Source organism: Aquila chrysaetos, chromosome 12 (genome assembly GCF_900496995.4).
Source record: "Aquila chrysaetos chrysaetos chromosome 12, bAquChr1.4, whole genome shotgun sequence".
NCBI classification, from domain to species: domain Eukaryota; kingdom Metazoa; phylum Chordata; class Aves; order Accipitriformes; family Accipitridae; genus Aquila; species Aquila chrysaetos.
This window is the reverse complement of record NC_044015.1, coordinates 8053017-8064349: the sequence shown is the minus strand read 5'-3', so window position 1 is coordinate 8064349 and position 11333 is coordinate 8053017. Positions and strand designations below refer to the sequence as shown.

Here is an 11333-nt window from a genome sequence, read left to right as displayed (position 1 = left end):
AAGCGTAGAAAACAGCAAAGCAGGCTGTGCTGAGACTTGTTTGTACATAGATTTGCCCCTCCTTGGCATTATTTTAAACAGAGATGATGAAACTGGTGCCGGAGTTTTTCAGAGAAGTTGCCTTTCCCATCTGATTAAGGCTAAACGGATATATTAAGTTTCACCTTCCCTCTACTTTAAGGATAAAAAGCCCATTGCAGAGCCGAGGCTTGCACCAGTGCCAGGGAGCTTTGGTCCTCTTGGGGAGAAGGGGCTCACCAGCGGGCAGGTGTGTGAACGTCCCATTCCCAGTTCTTGTCCTGAGCCACCACCAGTTCTTTACTGCTCCTGGCCTTCCCTGTGGTCCCCCATGACTGATACACCCCCAGCATCTAACAGGTCTTGTGCCCCAGCATGTGAGGACGTGGACAAACCCAGCTGTTTGGTGTCCCAGGCTGGGTAGAGGGAAGGTGGTAAAACAGTTCCCCAAATTACATGCCCTCACTTGGCCTCACTCCATCCCTTGATGAAAGCCCATTTTCCCCAGCAGTTTGTGTGTGCGATGATGATGGCAGGGTCCCCCTTCCCTCCCCGACTGGGTGGCAGCAGAACCCACTTGCTCAGAAATGGGGACAGGGCCTCTGTGGCAGTGTCTGCTCCTGTCTTCGCAACGACAGAAATTCAGGGGGACTGGTCCGAGGGTACCAAAGGATGCTCTGCTTGAACGCCAGGCCATGAAGACTTTTTCCAGCCCTGAGAACATATAAAAAAGCCCCACTAGTGTGTTGTCTGTTCTGTTCTCTTCTCTGGTCCGCACAGACTGTTCCTGGAGAGAAGCTGGAGAGATGTGTCCCAGGATGCCATCCCCGCCGTGCCAGCAGCAGAGGTAAGTAAAGCAACCAGAATTTCTCTGTGTGTTTCCAAAGACTTTTCTGTGCCCTAGGCATGCATGTGCACATGCATAATTAACAGTAATTACCTCCCTGCTATCACATTGTTCATCTCCACTAATACTTTGTTTTGCATGCCTGGTCCAGACCACTGAAGGGGTATTTGTGGAGGGGAACACCACAGACCTGAGGCAGATCACAGGAAAGTGAGTTTTAATCCCAGGGCACTGAGGCTTTGGACGTGTTTCTAGCCTAGACTCTCATCCCGCACCTCCAGACTGGATTCCCCATCAGGGATGGCCAGAGCCACCACTGCTGTAAGCAGCTGCAGCAAAGTTATCTGGCCCCATTTCTATGCCAGTAGCTCATCTATGCCAAAATACAACTTGTTCTTTTAGAAAGCTTCCCTGAACTGCCCTCCTAAAAGCACTAACATCACTCCTGGGAAGCTGCCACAGTGTCCCTCTAAGTGCGAGTCACTTGGATCCCTGCTGGGAAACTCACAAAAGCAGGAGCACATAAAGAACAAAATATTTGCCTTTGTGGACTCCCTACTCTCTTTTGTTGAGTGCTGGCAAGAAGCTTTGCAGGTGCAAGGTTTTGTGCATCTGGAGAAGAGTCTAGTGGGAGTGTGAGCTGGGAGACATAGCCTGTGAAAACTCCAACAGCGTCAAAGATGTGCAAGGCTTGTTGCCCATTTGCCTTGGTAACCATGTCCCATTGGCCTGGGAGAGCGAAATCTGAATGTTTCTTCATGCTGCTGACAGTGGTCTGAAACCTGAACTCGAATAAGTTTGGTTTCACAGGCTCCAGCCCCTGCAAGCACATCACTCTCAGCCACCACTTGCCGAGGTGTGCCGGAGTGTGGCTGGCACAGCCGGCCCCAGGCTGGGCATGTGCTCTGAACTCGATGTACTCTGGAGGCAGGAGTACCCCAGGAGCCAGGCATTGGGCAGAAACAGCAGGAGATCCTGGGGTAGGGAAGTCTGAGAACGCTGATGTCTCTTTGTGGGTGCTGCAGATGGGTGGCAACGCAGGCTGCCGCGCTCCTGGCAGTGCCCCAGCACAGGGGCGGAGTCCTGTCCCTCCACAAACCAAACATGTTTTGTTCAAGTGCCTGGGTCCACCACAAAGCTCAGCAGACTTTTCCTATGGCTAATTACCTTCCTTGTTATCAATGTGCATCTCATTTCCACTTCTAGTTTCAACTCCCAGCTATGGGCCCATCTCGTGCCTTTGCAGATCTGAACACAGGCTCTGAGCAGATGTCTCTGTTGGATGGAGCTGCTTTATTTACCACCCTCTGTTCTGCAGACCTCGGATGGGTTTTTTTCTTCCCCTCCCCTGCAGCCTCCTTGGTTACTCAAACTGCTTAAAGAGCTGATATCAAATCTGGGCCCATCACTCCAGGACCACCTTTGTCAGTGTCAAGGTGATGCCTTGATGGGGCCGGCAGCTTTCACCGTGTCCCCTGCACTCACACTGCAGAGCCTCAGTGTGCTATCTGCTGTCATCCCCGTGACACAAATATCACTATGTCTCTTTCTAAACACTGGTTTTTCCTAAAGACCCAGTCCTCTATCAACTGTCTGGCCATGGCCTCTGTGTCCAGCTGTATTCATTTGCAAAGATTTCATACTTTCTCACCAGTCAGCCCTAAATATATTGAGTAGCTGGAGGCAAAGCCCCGTCCAAAGCCTGCCTTGTTCCCTTTATTTCAGTTATCATTTGCTCTTGGAAAATACCTGGATGGGTGCTAATGCTATGTCCTGCATTGATATTTCAGCCAACATTTCCACTTTCTTTGTGCTTAGGACCTTAGTGCACTGGTATTTGTGGCCATTTCACACTCTCCCAATTTGCATGAGGAGCCTCCTGCCTGCCACCAGTAGCTGTACTTGTGGCCGGTGGCATGATGCAGCCTTCATGTCCTGCGAGCAGTGACCACAAAACCAGCTCTCTTTTTTTTGGAATGTGCCCTGGGTGCAAAGTCCTACCAAAACCCTGCTGTCTGTCAGCTGCTTCAGCTCCCTTTTGAAAAGCAGCCATGAGGCAAGTGAAAACATCCCACAGCTGGAGCTGCCCCTGCACACACGGGTCCTCCTTGCATGACCGTGGGACACATCTGGACCACTCCAGTCTCTCCCACGCACTCAAGCTCCTTTAGGGATCATCAGCCCGATTGCCTGGCTCACCCAGCATGCCAGCAGGAGAGTCCAGCCACTCCTCCCATGAAAACCCTGGTTGTGCAACCACCGTGGGAGTGGGGTGGCCGTGCCGGGGCGGGGGGAGCCACCCGCCCTCCCCTGCCTCTGCCAAAGCGCCGCGTCTCGCCTATAAATCGGGAGCAAGAGGAGCTCTCCCCACAGCAGCAGCAAGACAGAGGAGCACAGGCAGCCAAGGCTGGGAGGTAAGTGTCCCCGGGGGACTGCGAAGCCTTTCCGTCCCTCCCTGCCCCACGCAAGCACCCCACGGCTTGAGACTTCTGAGGTTATTTGCTACGAATACTTGCAGGGACAGTATGGAAACTGTGGCAGAAACAGGCATGGGGTAGCAGAGACAGTGGTTCCTGGATGTTATTTCTAGCTTCTCTGCAAAAGGGTAGGGAATTAAATAGCATATGTAGCTTGGAGAGGTTTGTGATATAAGTTAACTCCCGCCATGCAAACCCCACCCACCTACCACCCCCAAACAACTAATGATGAGCAGCTTAAGCTAGTGCTTTCTTCATTTAAAAAGGAAAAAGTCCAGTTTTCATTCCAACCTTGGAAAGCAGAGTATTCACTAGGTGCTGCCTTCCTACTGAAGGTTGAATTGTTCATGGAGAATTTGGTGATTTTTAGAAAATACTGTGTCCAACCCCATTTTTCTACAGAAGACTTCTTTTTTTTTTTTTTTTTTGTCTGACAAATACACCATCCTCTGTGTCCAGTGGAAGCTGAAAGTGCTTCTTGGGGCAGAGGAGCTGGTGTCACCGAGCTGTAGTGCCATTCCGGTACACCGGGTTAATAATTCAGTCAAGCAGAGTGCTCCCCGTCGGCACTGGGATTAAACCAGGGATTGCAGCAGCACCCCCAGGGCACCTGCACGGTGGTCCCTGCTCTGGCAATGTCCAGCCTGAGTCACGGTGCCTGGTCATCATCACTTCTTTCATTGCCTGGCACTACCAAGAAGGGTTCAGGTCCACCATCCTCACTGCAACCCTGGGAGCCTTGTAGGGCTGGACGTCAACCCAGGGGGCTGCTGCCTTTCGAGCCCTGGGCTGGAGCCATTTGCAGCCCTGCAACAGCCTGTCCATCCAGCCCAGACCTCCCCAGCGGGGCGGATTTGGGAGACAGACACAAAAGCATCCCTAAAGCCAAGGTGTGCTACACCTGCAGCCCCTCTGTCGGCCTCGGTGGCCGTGTCAAAGTCAGCAGCGTCTTCCCCAGAACCCGGTCAGTGATGCAGAGACTGGATAGTCCTGGTGCACATTTTGTTTTCTTTTCTGAGAAAGGCAGGGGCAGATCTCCAAAGATAAAATACAAATATTTGCAAGACTGATAAGGAGGGATATTTTAAACACAGCTTGTAAATAAAAATTGGCAGTGAGTTGTGGCTTAACTACATACTTTCAAAGTGAGTTTCCAGGGCAACTGCAGGGTTTTGGAAGCAGTCTGGTGCGCACGCTGTAAAAGTGGATGGATTTATTAAAAAAAAAAATTAAAAAGAGAAAAAAGAAGATTTAAAGACATTTAATCTAACTTGTAAATGAAAAGCCCAGCATGCTGGTAAAAGGGAGTGAAGGTTTGGGGGTGGCATATATAGAAATCCCCTGTAGAGGGTATGCTGACAGCTGCTCCCTGAGAGGGTGGTGACCCTCTGTGGGGTTTCTCCCAGGTTAAGCCCCAATCGCAGCCTGGGATCCCGGCGGAGACGGTGGAGATGAGAGTGGCGGTGGTGGGCGCAGGTGTCAGCGGGCTGACAGCCACCAAGTGCTGCCTGGAAGAGGGGCTGGAGCCCACCTGCTTTGAGCAGAGCCGGGACATCGGAGGGCTCTGGCGCTACACGGTGAGCCGGCGGTGCCTGTCCTCCTTCTCACGGGAGCTGCAGCTTTTGAGGCTGGGGAGCGGGTTGAGCTGGGCTCCAGCGGATGGGGACGGGGTGCGAGAGCTTGCTGGGTGCTGACCTCTCCTGGCTGCGCTCCCTGAGAGCAGGGGAAGGGGAGTGGGGGAACAGTCGCCACTGTGGGGCACAGGGCTGATGCACCCTGGGGTGCCATGCCAGGAACACATTGAGGCTGGCCGGCCAAGCCTCTACCCATCAGTCATCAGCAACACTTCGAAGGAGATGTCAGCCTTCTCCGACTTCCCCTACCCTGAGGACTTCCCGGTGTTTCTGCCCCATGCCCAGCTCCTGGACTACCTGCGGTGCTATGCCGAGCGCTTCGGCCTCCGGGAGCACATCAAATTTGGGGTGAGTGATGGGTGCCCCAGCACTGCCCCGCTCCCCGCACATACCAGGAGCCGGTGGTGACTCCGCTTTGCTTCCATATTTCAGACCACCGTTGTCAGCATCCAGAAACGCCCCGACTTTGCCACCACAGGCCAGTGGGACGTGGTCACGGAGGTGGACGGGAAGCAGACATCGCACGTCTTTGATGCCGTTATGGTTTGCAGCGGCAATCTCTCCGAGCCATCCCTCCCCCTGCACTGTTTTCCCGGTATGGTACATGGCTGCCTGCAGCTACCTGCTTCCAGATGCTGAGGGAAAAAGGGTTAGCGGTTCATCAGGGAAAATGCTTCCTTCCTTTTCTTGCTCCTGCTTTTCAAACCTCCTAGCATGAACAGCAATACATCCTCATGCTTCAGCAGCTTTGTCTTTGCAGGCACTGGTCACTTCAGAGCAAACTTCCAAGGTAGGATGGTTTAGCCTCCGTGAAACTGTCCACACAGTATGCGAGATGGGAAAAGGCTCTCTCAGTGAAGCTCCATCATCTGACAAGGCTGTATTCATAACTCCTGTGATAAATGTCTCCAGTTGTCAGCATAGAGAGGGTTGCCTTACCATCAGCATTATCAAGTGCTTCTGAAGCCATTTGTAGGGCAGGAGAAGAGGTTTACTGGCTTTCCTGAACCTTGCAGCCCCATCTCATAAAGGCTGAATCCCAAGACTGCATCAGCACAGCTCTTGCACATCACTGTTTTCCAAGTCCCACCCAGCACGTGTATCCCTGCTTGCCGCTGTGCAGGGATGAGTGAGACCCCATTTTGGAGAGGAAGCACCAGTTCCATGTGCGTGGGATGGAGGGCTGGATCTCCCCAAGCCCATGGTGTCCAGCAATTGTACTTCCTTGCTCTTGCCATCTGGATTGTTTCTACACCAGTTGTCCCAAAAAAACCCACATATGCTCAATTAAAAGCTTTGTTTCTTTTTCCCCAAGGTATCGAGAGGTTTCGAGGCCAGTACTTTCACAGCCGGCAGTACAAGCATCCTGACGTGTTTCAGGGGAAGCGTGTCCTCGTGGTTGGCATGGGCAATTCGGGAGTGGACATAGCGGTGGAGGCCAGCCGTGTAGCTGCGAAGGTACCACCACCCAGCCACCCCAGGGGCGTGGGGAGGGTGATGCTGGGGGGGCAATATCTCAGTTTGCCATCACTGCAGGGAGAACAAGCTGGGTTTACCCTGCATGGTGTCCAAACAGTATTTCTGAAGCTGTATTTCTTGATCAAAAACCTACCCTGAAAGAGAGCTGGTTGTTCTCTCCTCTCCTGTTTCACCTCCATCGCCAGCTGCCAGGAGGTCTTAAAGATGTTGTTGCTGCTTTTTCATTGCACGGCTGTCTGCGCCGTGCCCCTCTGGGGTTACTTTATAAAGGGAAAGCAGCAAATTCATCAGCCGAATCATTGATTCTCGGCTCTCTCCCAGGTTACCATTTGCACCGGCCGAGGCGCCTGGGTGCTCAGCCGCGTGTTTGACCACGGCTACCCATGGGACATGGTTTTCAACACTCGACTTATGAGCTTGATCAGAAACAGCCTCCCCGGACCCCTCTCACGGGGATTGATTAACTACAGGGTGAACCAGTGGTTTAATCATGAAAACTATGGCCTTCAACCAGAGAAGAGGTACTTCTTGGTGGCTCCCATCCCATGTGGTATCACAGGGCTTGTGCTGCAGGCAGGGGGGAGATCTCCAGCAACCAACATCAACCAATGCAGCAAACAGCACCCAGACCAGGGTGATCTCCAGCAGGGTGTTTGTAGCCCAGCAGGAGAAGATAAGCTGTAGCCCCCTGTCCTGGTGATGTGAGATGGAGCACACTGGAAAAGCCCAGGAAGGACCAGAGGAGTTTTCCTCATGAGGGTCCTTGGGAAAAGAGGAGGAGGGAGGCTTAAAGCATGGATCAGCTTTGAAAAGAGATGGTTTAAAGAGTAATTGAATGAATGGAGGAAGAAGGCAGGAGATGTCCATGAGTCACTCAGGCTGTGGGACTGGGTGACGTTGCTGCAAGGGTCAAACATGTCAGTGTTTGGAGGGGGGGGAGATAGGGCTGTTTGCTCAGAGCAAATAACACCAGGAGGTTGTGGTGCTGGAGGGCCCAGGGGGAGGAGGAGCAGGGGCACTGGCAGAGCTTGTTCATGGTCTCCAACACCCAGAGCCTCTCGGCTGTCCACAGCTGCCTGGTGCGTGAGCCCGTGCTGAACGACGACCTTCCAAGCTACATCCTGACAGGGAGGATCACCATAAAGCCAGGAGTGAAGGAGTTCAAGGACAGCTCGGTTGTCTTCCACAATTGCCCTGAGGAGGAGCCCATCGATATCATCGTCTTCTGCACAGGCTACAATGTCTCCTTCCCGTTCCTAGAAGAAGCAGTCATCAAGGTGGAAAACAAGCACGCGTCCCTCTACAAATACGTGTTCCCAACCCACCTGCAGAGGCCCACCCTGGCCGTCCTTGGGCTGATCAAGCCGTTAGGAGCCATCATGCCTGTGACAGAGATGCAAGCACGCTGGGTGACCCGTGTCTTCAAAGGTAGGAGAGCTAACGTGAGCTCTCCCATGTATCAAAGCACAGTTCAAACTGGACACGTCTTGTCCCCTCCATGCACCAAGAGGGATTTCAGTCCTTGGGGACCCCAAAGCTCACTTCAAAGTGGACAAGGGAGCATTTCTAGGGCTCAGACTTCCCAAGTTATTTCACTTCAGCTGAGCTACAGCAACATGAGTGCGTGATTGGTCCAAGCTACATGCAAGTTCATAACATCTACCTTAAATCACTCTTTTTTGCCCTTTAAGCTGATGCTTTTAAGCTAATGCTTTGTACCCAGCCTGCTGCAAGCTGAGCGCATGCACTCTGTTCCTTACTGTGACTCAGCTGATGTGCAGTCCTGCACCTGAGGCTGCAAACCATGCTCTAAACTAGGTTGTTCAAGACAGTATTTTCTCTCTGAAATATTTGAGAAGTCAGAGCACAGAGATAGATATGTAAACCTGGATGCACAGATAAGAGTTGTCTTTAAGATAACTGTGGTGGATCCATCCTGGCAGAATTTACTGCTTTTTAAGGGACACGGTGGTTTGTCCACCATGACTACCAGAGGAAAAGAGTCCCATTGCCCTACAAGAGGAATTATGTGTAATTATTGAGGTGAGGAAGGAAGCCTACTGGTGTTTTTTGGGTTGTTTGGGGTTTCTTTAAATCAAAATAATAATAATAACCTCCCACTGGGCTGGTGCGGAGGGCTGCGTCAGGGCTCCTCCACAGAACCAGGGGAACTCTGGTGTTCCTCTTTGCGATGGTGCTCTCTGGGGCTTTGCATGGCCCATCTCACCGTACATTATCTGCCTGTGCCCCAACAGCACAAATCTGTAAGAGCAGGAAAAAGCGCAGGTGAATTCGTACCACCACGGGGGGCTGGTCTTTGGCAAATTGCCACTGCTGAGCTAAATCCAGCGATGAGGCTTTCCTGCCCTCCTGGGGAAGGGCTTCCCACGCTTTGCTGAATGAGTTCCCAAGTCCTCTCACGAGTTAAACTCTGCAGGACGCTCTCCTCTTTTCTAGGCTTGTGTCGGTTGCCTCCTCAGTCTGTCATGGAGAAGGAAGTAAACGAGAAGAAGAAAAACCAAGTGCGAAGGTGAGCCAGTCCCTGGAGCCCCGAAGGTTTTTCAGTGGATTGAAAAGCCCCTGGAGTTTGAGGAGCAGCAACACAGCTCACACTCTGCGACTGCTCCCTGCATTTATAGCAGAGGCGAGGGGGAGATGCCCAGATCCAGCCACCCTTGCACTGAGCCAATGCAACCTTTTATTTGATGCTGATATTTTGCCTGTTCATGACAGGAAGAAATTCAGGGTAGTCAAGACTAAAGCTTGCTTGGGAGTTGGGGAAGTGTGCCAGGGTCCCCAGGGACTGAGAGATAAAATGGCAGAGAAATTAATGGTAATAAATGCAAAGCAATTCAGCAGGGGGAAAGAAAAGCCAACCCAATGTGTACATACAAATTGTCTCACCTCTCAGCACAGGGATCTGAATCACTGTGAATAGATGTCTCAGCACATCGGCACATAGTTCATGGGAGGCAAAAGGTCAAATCAGAGTCTAAGAATTATTAGGAAATGAATCAGATAAAACCAGGAAACTAGGCGATATATTAATCCATGGTTCATCTAGATTGCTGTAGTAGAAAAGCTATAGAGGGGTGAAATACAGGATTGCACAGAACAGTTGCTGTACAATACAAGGTTAAACAGCTGAAGGTGGGACGTGAAGTGGTGAATTCTGCAGGGAAGGTGAACTGGAACAATTCTTCAATTCACCACACATTTTTGCAATACTCAGTGGAAATGAATGTGAGGGAAACTAAAGTGTGCCACCTTTCTCATGCTGACTCCTCTGCAGAGAGCAAAGGGAAACTAGTTGAAAAAAAAACCCAACCAAAAAAACCTGGTTTGACAAAGTCTTTTAGAAAAGGTCCACCAAAGTGAAGAGAGGGGGTCCGGATACAACTTGTGGGTGATGAAGTGAAGGAAAAACTGATGCATGTGAGAGAGGTGTGTACCAGAGCCAGCATCACTTAACACATGCTGTGTCATGGGCAGGACCTGGGCCTGGGCAGACCCTGGTTCCCACTGCACGTACACCCAGTCCTTTCCTAAGAGGAACCCAGTTGCGTCCGGATGCAATAACCATGTGGATGCAGAGGATCTGACCTCCAGTTCCTCTCAGCCCCACTGACACTAATCCTTCTCCCACCTCTTTTTCTTCTCCAATTCATTAAGGTTTGGTCTGTCCTTTGACGAAGTCCTCAAAACCGATTGCCTGGTCTACATGGACAAGCTCGCCTCCTTCATTGGTGCCAAGCCCAGCGTGCTGGGGCTGCTCTGGAGAGACCCCTGGCTGGCCCTCACCATTTTCTTCGGCCCCTGCACCCCCTACCAATACCGACTGGGGGGTCCCGGGCGCTGGGAGGGGGCACGCCAGGCCATCCTCACCCAGTGGGACCGGACCCTGAAGCCCACGAGAACACGAGTCCCTGCCGGCTCCTCCAGCCCTTGCCCTTCTCTCCTGACTGTGGTGGGGTTCCTCCTGCTCCTGGCCGCCGTGGTTTTTTGTTTCCAGTAGATTTTAGAGCCTGTTTAAGTTTTGTCTTGTCCTTGAGGATGTTATGTCAGGTCAGACAGTTCCACAGGGTGCCATGGGACAGGGGGAAAGGGATTTCAGCAGATTGCAACAAATTTAAAACTTTAACCAGCAGCACAAACCTCTCTCTGCTCCAGCTCACCCACGAGCACAGCTTTGCAGACCTGATTAGCCAGGGATGGCAACCTCCCCGCAGCATTTATTGCCCCTCTGCTGCTCTCCTGCCTGCTGCCACGAGCAGAGCACAGCTGTGTGGCATGGCCGTGCCCAGACCACACTGGCCAGGATGAAGCGAGGACAAGACTAGCAAAAATGGCTTTGGGTGTCACAGATGGAAAGGAGCACAGGTGCCCAGCCCTGCCCCAAATCACCCAGGAATCGGGGTCTTTAGTACAGCAAGGGGTTATCTGGGCTGGGTACACAGGTCAGGCTGTCCCTTCTTCCAACCTTAAACTCTATGACCCCAAAATCTCAGTTTGAGTTGAATTGGTGCATCTTTCCAGTGAAAGGGCCCTGGCTGCGGTGACTGGGGCTGGTACCCCGCGGGGCTGAGTGCTCCCTGCTCTGCTTCCCTGCGCTCCCCACCACCAGACAATCCTGGGGCTTCGTTTTGTGCATGGAGAGACTTTCAATCAATAAAATTTCATCAGCTGTGGCAGGAGCATGCTGCAGGCTGCCACCTTGTTATCTCCCTGTGTGCACGGGAAGAGCTGGGGGATCCTGCGCCTGGGCTGGGGCCATGCCGGCAACCCACAAGCCTGGGGCTGCAGGGGCTTTCATTGATCACCAAAAATTAGGCTGCACTGTGCACCGTGTCCTCCATCCATGCTGTCTGCTGGCATGCG

The 11333-nt window shown here is 52.2% G+C and overlaps 1 protein-coding gene across 2 annotated transcripts; it reads left to right on the top strand.

Annotated features, from left to right (window-relative positions):
- The first annotated feature begins 2984 nt into the window (after positions 1-2984).
- On the top strand, positions 2985-11149 carry LOC115349354 (dimethylaniline monooxygenase [N-oxide-forming] 1-like). 2 transcript variants are annotated; one of them, XM_030033558.2, is made up of 9 exons: positions 2986-3279; positions 4749-4919; positions 5136-5324; positions 5409-5571; positions 6292-6434; positions 6777-6976; positions 7528-7883; positions 8913-8985; positions 10128-11149. In XM_030033558.2, the coding sequence occupies exons 1-9, from the start codon at positions 3070-3072 to the stop codon at positions 10468-10470; spliced, it is 1848 nt and encodes a 615-aa protein (XP_029889418.2). In that variant the 5' UTR covers positions 2986-3069; the 3' UTR covers positions 10471-11149. The 2 variants fall into 2 exon arrangements, 1 of the variants encoding a protein (XP_029889418.2); XR_005933751.1 differs by lacking the exon at positions 10128-11149 and having other exon boundaries at positions 2985-3279; positions 7528-8498; positions 8913-8948.
- Positions 11150-11333: the final 184 nt, after the last annotated feature.

Bases quoted from the DNA above. Each gene is read 5' to 3' on its own strand.
- LOC115349354 (XM_030033558.2), top strand. From the start codon at position 3,070: ATGCCAGCAGGAGAGTCCAGCCACTCCTCCCATGAAAACCCTGGTTGT. The intron at 5,572-6,291 runs GTATGGTACATG...TTTTTCCCCAAG, and splicing joins CCCCCTGCACTGTTTTCCCG to GTATCGAGAGGTTTCGAGGC. The intron at 6,977-7,527 runs GTACTTCTTGGT...GGCTGTCCACAG, and splicing joins GGCCTTCAACCAGAGAAGAG to CTGCCTGGTGCGTGAGCCCG.